The sequence below is a fragment of the Setaria italica genome, chromosome II (assembly GCF_000263155.2).
Source record: "Setaria italica strain Yugu1 chromosome II, Setaria_italica_v2.0, whole genome shotgun sequence".
NCBI classification, from domain to species: domain Eukaryota; kingdom Viridiplantae; phylum Streptophyta; class Magnoliopsida; order Poales; family Poaceae; genus Setaria; species Setaria italica.
The window spans coordinates 10,398,392-10,416,635 of record NC_028451.1 but is presented as its reverse complement, the minus strand read 5'-3'; the positions used below and the strand labels follow the sequence as shown (position 1 = coordinate 10,416,635).

Here is an 18,244-nt window from a genome sequence, read left to right as displayed (position 1 = left end):
TACCAAGAGAAATTGTGGTGTGGCGGACACCTCCCTAAATCAACCATGCACGCCCCCACGAGACACATGCGATCGGTGTGTTTCACCCCGATCCGGCGGAGCATATGCACACGAACGTATTATACGCCCGGTCCCCGAATTGGGACTCTAATAAGGTTTTCTCGACCCCCTACCGTAAGGGCGAGGCGACTGGGTCCTCCCCTACTAAGGGGTGTCGTATTAATAAGCTCGGGTCTGGATTAATTAGGCTTAATAGATTCGTCTCGCGAATTAGACTCCACCTATGCAATTAGTTTTGTAATTAGCTCATATTTAGTCCTCCTAATTAGCATCCGAACATCCGATATGACCCTGCTAAAGTTTAGCACCTCGTATCCAAACACCCCCTTAGTAGGGTCGCACCAAGAAGTCGCCTCCAACTTTAGGAAGGGGTCTGCCCCCCCCTCCCCCTGACTAGATTAGGGATCGGGCGTCCCACTCGAACGTGGACCCCGATCTATCGGTGAGGGTGGATCGGACGATCTTATATGCCTCGACGCAGGCCTGGAGGTCGTACCCCCGATGGGACAACAACTCAAAAGTTTGGTGTCAGACCTTACAGGACACTATTCACCGTACCACACTGGTGTGGCTTGTTTCACCGAACACGCGATTGGGCTTGAACAGTGCCACCACATCATCCTTGACCCTAGATTCCACCACTGATGAGATAAGATGCTGCTACACAGGAGATGAGATAGGTCCACGCTCAAACACTGACCGAGGGAACCTTTCCCTCGCTCTGAGGGCACATGCCCCCAACTCTTATGTCTCCTTAAATTATTCAATGCATTTTGAGCCTTATTATAGACGTATCTGATCTTACAAAGAATCATGTTTAATTTTTACTATTATTAAATTAGATCAGGCTAGAAGTTTTTACTTCTATGGATAAATTTTGAAACTAGAAATGCTTATAGATATGGACGAGGAGAGTATATATATCGTTTCTCAGTAAGGCAAGTATTGAAAAATGCACGCCGCAGTTCCGTTACTTATCCTGCAAGGGCTGCAGGTTTTTGCCAAGCTATTTGTTTAGCCTAACAGCTGTACGATAGCCCATAGGTGAGCTGACGTGGCAAAGGACTTAGAGATAAACGAAACGAAGCACCCGGGGAAAAAGGAAAAAAAAAACGAAGCAATCAAGAAAGGCAATCGACTCGGAACCGACTCGGGCTGCGCGCGCGCAGCTAGATAGCTTGGGGCTAGGGCCCTTTAAGGAGAACCAGGCCCCCCTTCCCCTTTCCTTGGCCGCTACTCCGATCCGCCGCGGTTTTGCCGTTTCCAGACAATGGCCGACGAAGCCCTCGCAGCGTTCATGGACGTCACCGGCTGCGGCTACGAGGACGCCTTCCACCGCCTCGCCAGCTGCGGTGGCCACCTCGGCGAGGCCGTCAACCGCTTCTTCAACGTCGAAGCGGGGACGTCGGGGATCCTCCGCTCCCCACCACTGCCGTCGCTGCCGCAGGTGATCTCCGATTCGGAGTCGGACGACGACGCGGCGCGCGCTCCGGTCCCGGCGGCCCGCCCTGACCGCCCCGCGCGCGTCGGCGGCGCTCGCGGGAGATGGCCTTCCGGTTCTGCTCCGAGGAGGGTGTCGAGGTGGGATAGCGAGACGAAGGGAGGTGGCGGCAGCAGCAAGAGCAGCCCCCGCCGCCGCCGTGACATGGAGGCGGGCCGTAACCGCGACCGCGTCCAGAAGAAGCGCCGCCGCGTCGGTGAGGACGATGGCCCGTATCGTGGCGGCAGGGGAGCGGGCGACGGCGGCAAGAGCAGCGGTCGCGGGCGGCGCTTCCGTGATATCTTCGCATCAAGCAGCTCCGATGGCGAGGAGGACAAGGTGGAAGCCAACAGCAGCCGCAACCGCCGCCGCCTCAATCCCAAAGACGACACCTCCGACGGCGAGGAGGATGTCCAAGTTATCAGTAGCAGCAGCAGCAGCCGCCGCCCCAACCGCGGCGGCAAAGCTCCCACCTCCGGTGCCACCGCCGTGAAGAAAGAGGACGGCAACAGCAGCAGCCTCCGCCGCCGCTTCCGCGAGACCATCCTATCCGACGACGACGACATGGAGGTGTACGAGGCGCCGCCGCCGCCGCGGGCGAGCCAGTCCGAGAAGGACGAGCTGTTCCGGGTGCCGCACGGGCTGACGTACAAGGGCGGCTTCCACGACGCCGTGGCGCACGCGGCGCGGCGGTGCCGGTGGCTGCTGGTGAACGTGCAGGGCCGCCTCGACCTGGCGTCGCTGGCGCAGAACCGCGACGTGTGGGCCAGCGACCTGGTGGCGCAGTGCGTCAGGGAGCACTTCGTGCTCTGGCAGGCCGACGCCGGAGACGAGGAGATCATCGGCGGCGAGGGGGAGGAGGCCACGAAGGTGCTCAGCTACTACAAGATCCCCCGCGCCAAGCTCCCCGTCGTGGTCGTCGTCGACCCGGTCACCGGCCAGGCCGTGGGCAGGCTGCACGGCACCGACCCCAACGACTTCCTCGTGTCCATGGAACCCTACACGGACAAGAAGCCGGCCTTCCCTGTCGTCGGAGCTGCCAAGAAATCCACTGCATCAGCCGGCGCGCAGCAGAACGATAAAATACCGGCGGCAACTGCTGCTCCGACGAATTGGCAAGGACAGGCACCGACGGTGAGAAAACCGGCTGAGCAGCCGGTTGCGACAGCGGTGGCGGTGGCACCAACGAGTCAGCAGCCGGCGTCGGTGGAGATGAAGGTCTGCAAGCTGAGGGTCCGGCTGCCCGATGGCCGGGTGGTTGCGAAGGAGTTTGGGATCCAATGTGCGGTGGCGGAGCTCTTCTCGTATTGCCGGTCAGAGATGGGCGCAGGAGCGGCCGCGGCGAGGCCGTTCCGGCTGCTGCGCTTCGTCGGCGCCGCAAGGGTGGAAATCGGTAACGACGACGCCTCGTTCGAGAGCTTGAGGCTCCACATGTCAACTGTCTGTGTTGACCTTAGCTAATAATCCTTTTTATAGGAGTTTTAAAGGAAATCTAATATAGCAATTTTGTATTACATACAATTCATTCATAACATTAATATTTTTTAAATGGTACAAATCGTACAGTTATCATCGAAAGATTATCAAAGGGCTTGAAACGTGCACTTTGCCTCGTGCCGCCAGCATGTTAATATAGGCCAGGAATAGCCCCTGATGTGGCTTACAGAGAGGGAATGATGCATGTTAGGAAGGATCTCGAACCATCACGTCCTAGCGCAAATAACGGCGATGGCTCCTTTCAGGTTGTTGCCGTGATCACAGATTACACGGTTCATATCTTTGACTATCCTAACTATGGCAACAACCTGAGACCCACCATATACTTTACAAGTATAACAGATTTGTCTAATAATCATATCTTTCTTTGGTTTTGTGATTGGTTGAGGGCTGCTGACTGCCTGTCTTTTGTGTGGTGAGTGGTATTGGAATTCTACAGATCACAAGAATCACACAGTAGTTGATTGGGTTGTTATGAGCTCATGTATACTAGATTAATGCACAATTGACAATAAGTAAATTCTTGATTGCTTCATTAAATTTAGAGTAGCATGTTGAAAGAAGTGAATCATTGCCTCTTATCTTCATATGACTTAAATAGGAATTGGTACATGTTTCTCATGTCTCAAGCAGTCTCGTAAGCATTAGTCTTCTGTTCATCTATGATTTACTAATGTTGGAACTCTTAAGAGAAAAAAAAAACTATACAGTAATGTTCTGGAACTCGGGAGTAGCTTTTCCACATTCTTGAGCACATGCTGATAAATTGCTACACTTTTAGTTCAATGTGGTCACCAATGAATATGGCAGAGTAAGTTTTTACTATATACCTACTTGACAAGGAAAGGAAGCACTAAGCAAAGTTTTCTTGTGACCGCGTATGGAGTGTGGATCCTTTTTAGAGCCAAAGCAGTGCAGATATATTTTTGGTACTATTTTTCAGTGTTATTGGGAAATATGTAATGATGCTGTACTTTTAAGTGTTATTTCTACTAGAGAGTATAATCTTCTTCTACTGGTTCATTGGATATTTCTACCAGTTTTTCTTGCTCAATATATTCAAGGAAGAGACAGAAATATCTACGGTGGGAGAACTGGCTGCTGCTCTCCCAAGTGCCTATCGTAGAACACTCCTTCGCTCCAGCTGATTATTGCAGGGACCCGTCAACAGGGGCGACATTGATTTCTACTTGCAGCTGCTCCTTGTGCCACTTACGCTCTCAAGCGCCTGGCCCTTGCTGATTTGAGTGATCGAGGCTACATTTGCATATCATACTTCGGCCAACACCCTTACTGTAGCAACTCCGATACTTCGGCCAATTTGGTAGGACTCCCCTCCAAATAAAATGGTTCTGTCTCTAGCTCCTCCTTCTTTGGTGTAGTGGAGATAAAATCGTTTTGAAAAATATTTAGCAGAACGACTTCTCTTATATTTTGATGAATGAATGGAAGGGTCCAATGTACGATATGAACCTAAGTATTGATAGATGAATTTTATATTTTCTCCCAATTTATAATACAATACGAAATGGAAATGATTAATAAATATTTAATCTCCTAAAAATATGTTTAACCCATAATCAACAATTTCTCATTTTTTTCCTTTTCTTTCTCCATTTATTTTCCACCTTCCGTTCCGAGCAACTCCAAGAGTATCCCAAAAAATTCTTCCCCAAAACTATGTATTGGGGTTCTCCTAAAATATTTCCCCCAAAAACATATCTATCCATAGCAGATCGCTAATAAAGTGCCCCCAATATTTCAAAACAGGCCACGGCATCGTATTGGATCCATCAGAAGGGACGCGCGGGCATGCGGGAATCAGGATTGGGGGAGGCACGGTCGGCGGAGGGGCGGGCGGCGCGGCAGGCGAAGGGGCGGAGGGGACGGGTGGGTTCCTGACAATTCGTGAGCGCGGGTGCACGATTAACGGGCGGGGATCCGGATGGACCCGCAATCGGACGGTCAACATCGCAAGCTGGGCAAATCCGATGGCTTGCTGGTTAACGGGCGACGTGGACCCGCTACCCGCGCGCGGAATCGACCCGCGTTTCGTATATTAGAGATTGGTACATTAGCTTAGGCTTACTTATGAATATCGTGAAAATATATTCCGTCATTATTTTTTCACGGTAGTTCTGGACAATACCACGACGGTTTTATTTGCAAACAAATTCTAATATGATTTTTTTTCGAATCCCACCGACGCGGACGCTCGCACAAGAACACACGCATACAATCCTACCCCTATGAGCATCTTCGAGAGATTGAGCCGGCAAATCCTTAAGATTGACGAAGTTACCACTAGCGTCTCGCTGTCGACAGGCATGTCACCTACCTGGTAAAATTATAGAATAAATCTAGGAAAATGTGAGCAGTAGTGCTAAAGTCGAGGACTCGAATTCTGGTAGGTAGGTTCCACCATAAGAAATCTTACGTAGCTCAGTTCGCAAATTCTAATATGATTGGCACTGTACCAAGCAGAGTTGTAGCTTCCACTTATGTGATTCACGTGCTTCATGAATGAACAGGAAAGCTAGCTGCAGAGCAACAAGATAGAGAACACATCCAGGAGTTGGAGTTATTAGGGTCGGTTTGCTTGACTAGGGGGCTGTTTGGGAGCACTCCACTTCAAATTTTTGAGCTCCACTCCACCAACTCCACCACATTGCAGCTCCACTCCACTGACTCCAAAAAAATACCAGAGCTATCCACATGTTTGGCACAATGCATAGATCCAGCTCCGAAAATAGAAGATCTTGCTGTGTAAAGTCCATTATACGCATGTGAATGGGTCCCACTTGTCAATGTCCTTTCCTTCTCCCCTTCTTCTCCTGATCTCATTTGCTCGGAGCAGGCAGGCCGCGCAGGACCGGCGGGCAGGCGGACGGCGCGCGCGGCGGCGGGTGGCGCGCGCGGCAGGCCGCGGCAGGCGCACGGCGGTGCGCGGCGGGCCGCGGCAGGTTGAGGCGCTCGACGTTGGCGACATCCACACCGGGGAGGTTGCGGAAGGCCTTGACAATCTTGGAGCCCTCGGTTCCGTAGACGATGAGCGGGCCCTTGCGGTTGATGTAGCGGCGGTTGCGCATCTTCCCTTTGCCGGGGCGGATGCCGACAGAGTCCTTGGCCTTCTCGACGTCGGCGTAGGCGCCAACCTGCTTGAGGATCTTGAGCGCCTGGGAGGTCTTCTCAATGGACTCCGCGGAGTCGGAGATGACCAGGGGCAGCTCGGGGACGGTCTCGATGCGGTGGCCGCGCGCCTGGACGAGGGCCGGGACGGCGGTAGCGGTGAGCGCCGAGGCGACGGCGACGCGGCGGAGGTTGACGTTGACACGGCGGTGCCACTTGCGCTAGATCTTGGTGGGCGCGAACATCCGCCCGCCGCGGCACATGTTGCCGAAGGCTCCCTGGCCGGCGCGGTGGGTGCCGCCGCCGGGGACACGGGGGATACGGGACACCGCGCGCCCGGTACCCCAAGACTCAGCGGAGGTCTGGTGGCCGGCGTGTCGGGAGACGGCGTAGGGCTGGCGCTTGTTGCAGGACAGCAGCTTGTGGGTGAAGGTGACCACGTCGGGGCGGATCGGCGCGCTGAAGACGGCTGGGTAGGGGAGGCCCGTGGCATCGGTGGCCATGTCGCCCTCCAGGGCCTTCACGGAGACGAGGGGGCGGCTGAAGGCGACCATGGCTGAAGGCGGCGGGCGGGCGCGACAGGCGGCGGCGCCGGCGGCGCAGGGCGCGACGGGCGGGAGCGGCGCGGCAGGTGGGCGGCGGCGCCGGCGGCGCACGGCGCGACGGGCGGGAGTGGCACGGCAGGCGGGCGGCGGGAGGCTTTTTATTTCGCGAACCGTTACGTTGTGTAACGAGTGGCAGTGGTGGGTAAATACCCACCAACTCCACGAGGAGGTCTGTAAAGCTGATTTTTGAAGCACCTCTTGAGGTACTCCACCAAAAACGTGGATCTACCCCCTGCTCCACCTTTTTTCCTGGAGCCGGAGTTGCTGGAGCCGAACGCGTTTGGCTGCGATTTTTTTGGAGTTGGTGGAGTGGAGTGATTTTTGGTGAAGTGAAGTACTCCCAAACACCCCCTAGGTAGAGGGGCGCGCTACGCCGCGCCTGTCGACGACGCTCCCCCCCCCGTTCGATAGAGATAATGGCTAGGATCGATCTTTTTTGGGTTGTACTGGGCTTTCTCCAAATGGGCCTCACCGGTGATATCATCGTGAGTGGCCCGTTCGTGATGGGCCTCGTCATTTACCGATGCAACGTGGCTGCTTTATGGTCAGCTGAATGTCCACATGCCTGTGGGCCGTAGATCAGTTGGTCCTATTCTCATGTCCTCTTCTTGGTGAGGTCGTCATTTTTTGCTGTGGTGCTTGAAGGCAGCTTATACACTGGATAAGCATGGATGGGTTTGTGCTAATCCAGTATGGTGTGGTGTCTACATGATGCAGCCTGAAGGAGCTAATCTTTATTCGTTGTTATAGGAGGCTGGGACTGCAGACGAAGCAATAGCATGTTGGTGCATGACTCTCAGTTTGATGCGCCTGTCTTTGTAGAAGGCTGTACATGCACATCTTATGTAAATATGGTAAGGTAGATGAGTGTGGAGGTACAACGAACTCTTTGCCAAATGTCATGCTTAATGTGTTTTTTTCCCGCGAAGGAGACAGATATTGCATGTGCTCTTTGTGGCTGTGTATAAACTGAAGTGATCAATCAACGATACCATGACGCCTGTTCACGTATTTTATTGTTTTGTTGTGGAAATGTATAGCATAGTTTTTTCTGATGAGTTTGTTTGCTTTGATAGTGATTACTGAAAGTTCGTGCGCAAGGTCGTGTGTGTGTTGTTTTAGCTCTGATAGACTGCATGCCTGCACCTGACCTTAGCAATTGATAGCAGTGCTGTGTTTTATTTTTGAGAGAACGTTGGCGGCAGCCTAGCCCAAGCAAAAGATGGAAAGAAGCCCAAACAAACGAAGTGTGGCCAAAAAAAAAAGGAGAGGCACAGACGGCACAGGACAGGAGCCGGCAAAACCAACAACGTGAAGCCGGCCGGCAGGCTCAAATGCAGCACACGGTCGCGGGCACGGGCACACGCGCTGCGCAGGGTGATCCACGCGAGACAGGTGTCTCCACGCAACAGGTAGGAACGGGTTGAGGCTCCCGTAGGCCTGCTATTCTTTCAGCGATATGACTCTAGATATTCCCGTTGGAGTCCGAACTGAAATCTGTTCGTTTTGTAATCTGCAGGCTTTGAATCCGGCCAACTTGTGTGCCGCCAAGTCCAGGAGAAGGACCCGGGGAAATCTATGTATCGCATATGATGCAAATAATTAAGCAGCTGTCACCTAACCTAAAGGATGATGGATGGGCCAGCGCGCGTTTCGGCCGGCCTCCTCCTCCCTTCACGTTCGGTCCTCAATGTCGTTTCTTCCTCCTCAATGCGGCATCTTCCGCCACCTCGCCGCTGCACTAGGGTTAGGCACTTAGGGGTTCAGAGCTGCTGGGGTAGAGGCTTCTCCGGCGAGACCACGGGTATCAAGGGAGGATCTTGGGCGGCGGCTACCGGCGGTGATGATGGATTGTGGGTGGAGTGGTAAGGCGGCGTGTAGCGCCAGCTGCCGGCGGTAGAGGACATCTGGTGGGCGGTGAAGGCGACGGGGGCATCACAAAGACACCCCGACAAAGTTGGGTTAGGGTGGTGGCAGTCGGCGATGTCGAATCCGACGACAAGAGTTGCTGGAGGCAGGCCCCGTACATCACCCATGGCAAGTGGGCTGACTGCACCAGGCCTCCAAAATTTTGGAGCCTCCATGTGTTGACCTCCCTTTGGTAGTCTGGTGCCTGGTGACCTCTTGTCGTTGTCAAGATCAGCGGATCTAGACTTTAGACTAGTAAATTTCTTTTATGCGCGTGAGCCTCAGATGGTTGCGCGGGAGATACGGATTTAGACTGGTTCGGGCAAGGGGAGCTCTACGTCCAGTATCGAGGGTGCTCGTGTTGCCCACGCAGGGGGTTCTGTAGTAGGGGGTTACAGATCGGCGAGAGAGGGACAGGTCCCAAGTCTCTTTTGTCTTTGGTGCTCTTCGGCGGAGCGGTAGTGTACAATGGGGTGCTAGAGAAGAAACTAGTTCCTCGATCCGGGGATTGATCTCTGGCCCCCTTCTCCAGCTCTAGGTTCCTCCTTTTATATCGCAAGGGGCCGGCCGGAGTTACAACTGGGACCGGGTGAAAGGTAAAGAGTAAGATGGTAAAAGTCAGGCGAGGAGGTGGAGGGAGAGCCAAGGCGCCCGACGTCCTGCCGACCCTAAACGCGTGCCGCCGTGCATGCCGGGATGGGTGGTCGCCAGACGCCAAGTGTCGCTGCTCCCCGTAGGTAGCTTCTTCGGTGTTCGTAGGTACCAGGTTAGATCATGATGAGGCGGTTTTGTCGCCACCCCGCCGTCCGTTAGGGAGGACGGTGGATACCGACGCTCCGGCGATGGCTTGTGGAGGGGGGGAGCCTCACACCTGTACTGCCGTTTACGCGGGGCCCGAGGGCGTGCGGGACCCGAGGACGGGGCTGCTCCCTCCTTTGCTCCGGTCGCCGCAGGTCATGAGTACCCTGCGACGAACAGGGGCCGGCCGCCGGTACTGTAGCTTGCACAGGACGGTCGTGTGCGGGTACTTGCGCCGGGTTGCGTGGGGGGCGCGGTCGCCCTGCGCTCTGCCACTCTGCGGCGCATTGATGGTGAGGCCAACGGGGGGACCCACAGGATTTGTCTCGTTTATGCGGATCGTATCCGAGGGGGATTCTGACCCCGTGGTCCTCAGCGTGCCCGACTCCTTTGCTCGGGGTCGGGCGACGCGGAACTTTCGTGGTACAGGGTCGGGCGCTCCCGACCCTGGGGTTATGGTCGGGCGAGGTGGAGGCCTTGCGGAGGGAGGTCGGGTGTTCCCGATTCTGATGCTTGGGTCGGGCGAGGCGGAGACTTGATCACGCTTTGGTGGGCCTGGGCCTTCATGTTTGTTTCTTTAGGCAGCGTATTAGGGGGTCGTTAACATTTCCCCCCAACAGTAGCCCCCGAGCCTATGGTGGAGCAGGAGTGCTCCTCCGGAGGCTTCTTTCGCCGTTTGCCGTCGGTTCCTGTGTTATGGCGTGCTTGTTTCATCTTCGCCATGCTCGAGAGAACTTGTCAGTTTGTGACCACACGCGTGGTAGTTTTTGCGAGGCTAGCCCCCGAGCTCCTGCTCGCTGCAGGAAACCGATCGGGAGGCCAGGTCGACTTTTTTGATCGTTGCCCCTCAAGCGTCCGTTCGCTCGGACGGAGGGGTTGAGCCGGCCCACTTTATCCGGGTAGGACCCAGGGTGTTGTTTGGAGCTGCAAACGGGGTAAGTTCGAGTGGAGTCCCGGTCCCCGTTCGGGGGGGGGGGGGGGCGGCTCGGGCCAAGCTGGTGGCGTACTCCAATTTCCCGTCAGCCAGTTCATATAGTTCTCGGATCCGTTCGATCGGATCTGAGGGCTCGTTGCCTTTCCCCGTGGAAAAACCATGAACTTTATACTGAGCGGGACTCGAACGTGAGGTTGGGGCGCCCTTGGCGTTTGCTCGCTTGGGTGTTGGCCGCTAGCGGGCCCGTCCCTTCTCACCCCTTGCTCGGGGATGTCCTGGGGCAACTGTCGAACCCGTGTTGGGCCAGCTTTCGAACCCCTGGACCGTATTGGGCCGTAGGGGCGTTTTCAGCCCCGTATCCCTTTCTTACCTCCCTGTGGGCCTTGGACCGGAGCGGAGCGGTTGATGTGCCAGGGCCGGTCGTGGGGAGCGTCGTGGGCGCGAAGCCCGGGGAGTGGAGTTTATGGAAGCACCGTCCCGCGGATCGAGGAAGATAGGATGTTTCTTCGCGGCCAATCGTGCGCGCGATTTTCGAAAGGAAATGGGCGTGGCAGGGGTGTACCTGGCACCGCATTTATGGCGGCCGGGGCGTCGATTTGGCTTCCCCGGTACTCTTCCTATAAAAGCGGAAGCACGCCGCGCCGGTTCCTCTTCTTTCGCGCTCAAGCCTTTTTGCCTTCCTAGCTCACCTGCGCTCGCCTTGCTTGCCTCGTTCCCGTTGCTTCTCGCCGCGCGTTTCGTCTTCGCCTCCGTCGGTCCCCTTCCTTCTTCGGCGATGGCCTCCTGGGGAGTCTCCCACTTCACCGCCAACCGCGCCGAGGGCCTGGTGCGAAAGGGGCTCCTCTGCGAGAGGACGGCGGCGGACGAGTGGAGGCTGCTGGGGACGGAGCAGGTTCCGTCGCCGCCCGCCGGCTACGTCGTCTCCTTCGCCCACTTCCACGAGCGGGGATTCGCCTCCCCTCCAAGCCGTTTCTTCCGCGGGCTCCTCCACTACTACGGGCTCGAGCTCCAGCACCTCAACCCCAATGGGATCCAGCACATCGCGGCATTTGTCGCGCTGTACGAGGGATTCCTGGGGATCGAGCCCCACTTCGAGCTGTGGAAGTACTTCTTCACGGTGAGCCTGTACCAGAAGGCGGGGAAGGCCGGGAGCCAGCAGTGGTCGCCTCCGGTGCCGATTGGGTGCGCCGGGATCCACCTCCGTCACACTCGCTCCAAGGAGTACATGACGATGAAGACCTCGGTGTCCCACAAGGGGTGGCACAATCAGTGGTTCTACGTGAAGAACTACCCGATCTCCCCCCTGCCGGCGTTCTCCGGCCGCACCATCGACGCGGCGCCCGACGTGTGGGCGTACGGGCCGGTGGAGAAGGAGAAGAGGAAGATCTCCGACCTGCTGCAGGCCATCGGGCAGCTGAAGTGGGAGGGGCTCACCGGCGCCGGGGTTATCGGCGCGTACCATGCCCGGCGGGTGGCGCCGCTGATGCTCCGGGCGCGGCCGCTTGGCGTCATGTCCCCCGACATGCCGACCGAGGGCACCAACCTGGCGACAGGCGCGCTCGCTGCCTCCGAGATCCGGCAGCGACTCCGGGAGGCGCTGGAGGACAAGGATGTTGACTACCCAATCCCCGGGCATCCGCCGATGCGCCCGGAGCCGGGCTCCATAGACCTGGTAAGGGATTTGGGTCACCACCTCTCCCTCCTGCCGTCGCGTCGTTTTGTTGCTCTTATGCGGATCCTCCTTTACGTTTTGCAGGGCATGCTGACCCGGGTCGCGGACTCCCTCCCGCCGGTGCCGGAGGACGCCGCGCGGAGGGCTTGCAACCGCCTCCAGGCCGAGAAGGATAAACGCCGCAAGGACAAGGAGACGGAGAAGCGGCGGAAGAAGGCCGCCAAGGAGTTCCAACGGCGGCGGAGAGGGGCGGTCGTGTCCGATGACGACGACGACGACGAGGAAGAAGAAGAAGAAGAAGAAGAAGAAGAAGAGGAAGAGGAGGAGGAGGAGGAAGTAGAGCTGTTTGCCCCCCGTTCGGGGGCTTTGGTGATTCGTGACGCACCCGTGCCCCAGGGGCTAGCGCAGCGCGCGCTCCAGGAGCCGGCGCGGACCGCTCCTCAGGGGTCGGCGCAGCACGCGCCTCAGGAGCCGGTGCGGATCGCTCCCCAGGGGGCGACACAGGGCGTCCCCCGGGGGTCGGCGCAGGACCTCCCCCAGGGAGGAACGCAGGGCGCCTCCTCGGGGTCGTCCCAGGGCGCCCCCCAGGAGCAGGCGCGGGGCGCTCCCTCGGGGCTGGCGATGGATGTCACCCCGGCGTCAAGCCGGAGCGCCCCTCAGGGGCCTTCCGAGTCCGCCCCTGCCGCCGTCGCGGGTCCGGCGCGGGGCACCCTCCAGGAGTCCGCTCGGGGGGCTCCTCGGGGATCCGTGGGGGCTGCCCCCGCCGCCGTGCCTGCTGGCGGAGGGCAACGGGGTGGCGACAAGCGGCCACTGCCAGATGCCCCGGGGTCGGCGTCTTGCTCCGAGTCGAAGCGCGCGCGCCGCCCCTGCGCTTCGAGGGCGTAAGTTGACTCTTCCCATATGTTGTCCTTCCTTTTCCTTTCCGTATGTTTCTGTTTGACGCCTGACTGTTGACGTGCAGCACTTCCCCCCGCAGCGTCACCCTGCGGCTGGCGCCCAAGAAGATGCTGCGGACGTCGTCCTCCTCCGGGGGGCGGGCCGCCACCCCGCCAGTGGCCACAGGTCCCCCGGCGGAGGTGGCCGCTGAGGAACCGGTCGTCGGGACAGCGGCGGGGTCAGCCGCAGGAGGGGGAGCGGACTCCACTCCGCTTGTGGCCCCACCGGTCGCCGTTCCGGCTCGGGTCGTGATTCCCCCGGGCCCACAAGCCGGGGAGGTGATCGACCTTGACACCGACGAGGCGGAGGAGGTGGAGATGGTGGTGGGCAGGGCGGATGCCCCCACTGCCATGGTGGGGTCGGAGGCAGAGGGGGCGCTGGTTCCCAAGGGCGCGGCTGCGGTGAAGGCGTCGGTGTCAGAGGCCGAGGTCTTCGTCCCGGTTGCTCCCACGGAGGTGATTCCGGCGGCCGTGGCGGAGGTGCCCACAGAGGTGCCGTCAGCGGCCGCGGGGGCGACGGGCGCGCAGGCGCCGGAGCCGTCGGCAGATCCGGGGGTTTCTGGCGTCGTGATGTCGTCGTCGACGGCGATGTCAGAGTCAGCCCTTGTTCCGCCCTCAGCTTCCTCCGTCCCTGGGGCGTGGAGAGGGCATATCCTCCGCTGGACGTCCCGCGACGACCCGCCGAGGCGCCTCTACGCACTGGATGATGCCGCCGAGTGGCATAAGTGGCAGGCGATGCACGGTGGTGTCGCGCAGGTGCAGGCGGCTCTGACCTCGGCGTTGGGGGTTTTGGCCGACACCGTGGTCCCTGGCAGCCAGGTATGTTGTTTCTGCCGCTTGGTGATGAGTTCCTCTCTTTTTACTTTTTTGCCTTACCGTCATGCTGCTTTGCAGGCTCTCCAAGAGGGCAGCCTGGAGAAATCCGACTTTCTCCGGCGGCAGCGTAACCTCTGGGAGCACTACAACACCGAGAGGGAGTGCTCCAGGAATCTGACCCTGCAGCTCGGCACCGCCCAGGGGGCCGTTCGCGACCTGGAGGGTCGTGAGCAAGTGGCGCTGGAGGGGGCGCGGCGTGCCGAGGCCAAGCTCCAGGCCGTCGCGGAGAAGGCCCGCCTCGACCTCCAGGAGTTCCAGGCTGCCATGGACAGGGCCCGCCGCGATGCCGAGGGGCTAAGAGCCGCGGCTACTGAGCAGGCCCGCCGAGACGCCGAGGAATTGGCGCGGCTGAGGGGGGAGAATGGAGCCCTTCGCACGGAACGCGACCAATTCCGTTTGCAGGTGCACGGGCTCCAGTCCGCCTTGTCCCACAGCGTCGACCGGGAGCGCGAGCTGAAGGCCCAGGCCGACGGTGAGGCTCTTTCTGCTCCTGTATTTTTGTGTCGTTGGTGTTTCGCTTCTTTTAACTTGGTGAGATTTCTTGATCGGCTCCTGCAGAGGACCTCGCCAGGTTGCGGGTTTTGCTCGACGAGGAGCGCGGCGAGCATGGCGCCCTGCGGGATGCGGTTCGCGTCATCTGCGAGGACTTCGGCGTTGCTCCGGAGGAGGGGTCGAGCTCGCTGCCGGCCCATGTCCTCGAAGTGCGCCGTCGCCGCCTCGAGATTGCCGTGGATGCGCTTCACCTTGTTGTGCGGCGCGCCTTCGGGGTCTTCGGCTCCCACTATGCCGACATTAATTTTGTCGGGATGAGTGAGGAGTACTGCGCCGGCTACACCGACGCTGAGCTGGATGAGATCGACGCCGTGGTGACTGTGCCGGCGGAGGCCCTTGCGAAGCTCCTGGAGGATGAAGCCGTCCCCCCTGCCGATCCTGAAGCCGCTCCTGCCGACCCTGAGGCCGCCGCCGTCGCCGACCCTGAAGCCGTTGCCGTCGCCGACCCTGAAGGCGTCGCTCCTACCGACCTCGAAGCCGCTGCCGTTGCCGGCCCTGAAGCCGTCGCTCCTGTTGACTCTGAAGCCGCTGCTTCAGCCGACCCCAGGACCACTGCTCCAGCCGACCCTCCTGTTAATTAGCTGCACTGGGCTTGTGCCCAAAAAACGTTTGTACTTAAGTCAGTCGTTTTGAACTCGTTCGTGCTGGCCATACGGGCCTGTTCTTATGACTTTTCACTTTGCGCTAAGGAAACCGTTTCCCTTTGTTATTCCTTTGGTTTTGAAAGCCTTTGGATGCGTTGCCGGGTGCGTCAGTAAGTTTTTTGATGAGCGAAGGTACCGTAGCCGCTGGGGCGTAGGCTTTTTCGCGGTCCGATCGTAACTTGGCTGAGTACCGTTCACGCATCCTTCTCTTTTTGCGTCCAAAGGTTTTCGAAAGGGAGAGTTCAGTTTTGAAAAAAGAAAAAACGTTTCCTTTTTTAGGCGGCGCCTAGCGACTGGGGTCGGGACCCCTGATAGCCCCCGAGGGGTGTGCGATCCTGGAGCCAGGCCAGGGTCGGATACCCCTGAGCGTAAGCGAAAGGACCTGAGCCAAGGTGGCTCAGGGTTTCTTTTTAGCAGAAGAAAAAAACTGGTAGCCCCCGAGGGGTATGCGGCCTTGGAACGAGGCCATGGTCGGATACCCCTGAGCTTAAACGAAAACGAGGGCAAGGCCATGCATAACTTATAAATGAGAGTTATGGGTAGAAGTGCCTTAGCTGTTCTATGTTCCAGGCGTTGCTGAAGATTTGCCCATCGGGAGTTGCCAGCTTGTAGGTGCCTGGCCGTAGTACTTGGGCGACGATGAACGGGCCTTCCCATGGGGGAGTCAACTTGTGCCGACCCCTGTTTTCTTGGATGAGGCGGAGCACTAGATCTCCGACGTTGAAGGCGCGGCCTTGTATCCTACGGCTGTGGTAACGCCGTAGGGCCTGCTGGTACTTAGCTGAGTGTAGCAGGGCTACATCTCGCGCCTCGTCGAGTTGGTCTTGTGCGTCCTCGAGCGACGCCTGGTTTCCCTGTTCGTCGTATGCTTTGACCCTTGGTGACCCATACTCCAAGTCGGTGGGCAAGATGGCCTCTGACCCGTAGACCATGAAGAATGGGGTGAACCCTGTCGCCCGGCTGGGGGTCGTCCTCAGGCTCCAGAGGACTGCTAGGAGCTCCGCAACCCATCGTCCGCCGAACTTTTTAAGGCGGTCGAAGATCCGTGGCTTGAGACCCTGAAGTATCATGCCGTTGGCTCGCTCGACTTGCCCGTTCGTGCGGGGGTGCGCAACTGCCGCCCAATCCACTCGAATGTGGTGGTCGTCGCAGAACTGGAGGAATCTTTTTTCGGTGAACTGCGTACCGTTGTCGGTTATGATGGAGTTCGGGATCCCGAATCGGTGGATGATGTCGGTGAAGAACTGCACCGCCTGCTCGGACCTGATTTGCGCCACAGGCCTTGCTTCAATCCATTTGGAAAACTTGTTGATGGCGATGAGTAGATGGGTGAAGCCCCCGGGCGCCCTTTTGAAGGGTCCGACGAGATCCAGTCCCCAGACCGCGAACAGCCACGTGATGGGGATGGTTTGTAACGCCTGCGCGGGCAGGTGGGTTTGGCGGGCAAAGAACTGGCATCCTTCGCAAGTGCGGACTACCTGGGTAGCATCCGCGACCGCGGTTGGCCAGTAGAAACCTTGTCGGAAGGCATTGCCCACAAGCGTCCTTGGCGCAGCGTGATGACCACAAGCCCCAGCGTGGATGTCCTGGATCAGCGCCTTTCCCTGTTCGATCGGGATGCAGCGCTGGAGGATCCCAGTGTGGCTTCGCTTGTAAAGCTCCTGGTCGATGATGGTGAAGGATTTCGCACGGCGCGTGATCCTGCGGGCTTCGGTCTTGTCGGTCGGGAGCGCGTCGTGGATAAGGTAGTCGAGGTACGGGGCTCTCCAATCGGTCGAGGGGTCGGCCCCCGCCGCGGGGCCTGCCTCGATTTCCATAACCACGGGGTCGGGAGGCTTAACTTCCGGGGCCGGGTCGGGTGGGGCAGCGTTGGTTCCCTTGGGATCGGTGCTCGGGTCCAGGACAGGTGGCTTGCTGCCGACCTCCCCTGGCTCGGATCCTGCCCCCAAGACTAGGCACGCCCCGCTGACCCCTGCTGGCTCCGGGTAACGGACCGAGGGCTTCAGCTGGTCGCTAACGAAGACGCCGTCGGGGACGGGCATCCGGCCGGACGCCGCCTTTGCGAGCCCGTCGGCGGCTTCATTGAAGCGCCTTGCGACGTGGTTGAGCTCCAACCCGTCGAACTTGTCCTCGAGCTTTTGTACCTCGTTGCAGTAGGCGGCCATTTTAGGGTCATGGCAGCTCCATTCTTTCATGACTTGTTCGACGACCAACTGGGAATCGCCCCGGACATCTAGTCGACGAATGCCCAGCTCGATGGCGACACGGAGCCCGTTGAGCAGGGCTTCATACTCATCGACATTGTTGGATGCAGGAAAATGGAGGCGGATCATGTACCTGATGCGTACGCCCAACGGAGAGACGAAGACGAGGCCTGCTCCCGCGCGGGCCCTCATCAGCGACCCGTCGAAGTACATTGTCCAGTACTCCTGCTCCTCTGTTGCCGCCGGAGTTTGTACCTCTGTCCACTCGGCCACAAAATTGGCAAGTACCTGGGATTTGATGGCGGTGCGGGGGACGTAGGTGATACCCTGGTCCATAAGCTCAATCGCCCACTTCGCGATCCTTCTTCCTCTTCGTGATGAGGACGGCGTAGACAAGCTTCTGGATCTGCGGATATCGTGACTTGGACTCGGACAACACTTCGCTGATGAAGTACACCGGGCGTTGCACCTTAAGAGCGTGCCCCTCCTCCTCCCGCTCCACCACTAGGGCCGCGCTGACCACCTGGGTGGTTGCCGCGACGTAGAGTAGAAGGGTCTCGCCGTCGGCCGGCGGAACTAGGATTGGGGCCTTCGTCAGGAGGTCCTTGAGCCGGTCAAGTGCCTCCTGCGCCTCGTTGGTCCACTCGAAGCGGTCGGATTTCTTCAGGAGCCGATAGAGGGGAAGTCCTCGCTCGCCGAGGCGTGAGATGAAGCGGCTTAGGGACGCTAAGCATCCCATGACGCGCTGTACTCCCTTCATGTTCCGGATCGGCCCTATGTCGTTGACGGCCGCTATCTTCTCCGGGTTCGCCTCGATGCCGCGCACGGAGACGATGAAGCCTAGCAGCATGCCCCTTGGGACACCGAACACGCACTTTTCAGGGTTAAGCTTGATACGCTTATCCCTTAGCCTTTCGAAGGCTAGCTCCAGGTCGGGGACGAGCTGATCG

At 58.5% G+C, this 18,244-nt stretch overlaps 2 protein-coding genes and 1 pseudogene across 2 annotated transcripts; 1 reads left to right on the top strand and 2 right to left on the bottom strand.

The window, feature by feature from the left end:
- The first annotated feature begins 1,330 nt into the window (after nucleotides 1–1,330).
- Nucleotides 1,331–3,001, top strand: LOC101778740 (putative plant UBX domain-containing protein 14). The gene has a single exon (XM_004959097.1). The coding sequence runs from the start codon at nucleotides 1,331–1,333 to the stop codon at nucleotides 2,999–3,001; it is 1,671 nt and encodes a 556-aa protein (XP_004959154.1).
- A 2,876-nt stretch (nucleotides 3,002–5,877) lies between these two features.
- Nucleotides 5,878–6,720, bottom strand: LOC101778338 (annotated as a pseudogene).
- Nucleotides 6,721–16,055: 9,335 nt separating this feature from the next.
- LOC105913884 lies at nucleotides 16,056–16,796 on the bottom strand (the record flags this gene model as incomplete). The annotated part of the gene is made up of 2 exons (XM_012843961.2): nucleotides 16,056–16,268; nucleotides 16,455–16,796. Coding segments are annotated over 2 exons (555 nt in total), but the record flags the coding sequence as incomplete, so codon positions are not given.
- Between the last annotated feature and the right edge of the window lie 1,448 nt (nucleotides 16,797–18,244).

Excerpts from the sequence above, each read along its gene's own strand:
- LOC101778740 (XM_004959097.1), top strand. The coding sequence starts at position 1,331 with ATGGCCGACGAAGCCCTCGCAGCGTTCATGGACGTCACCGGCTGCGGC.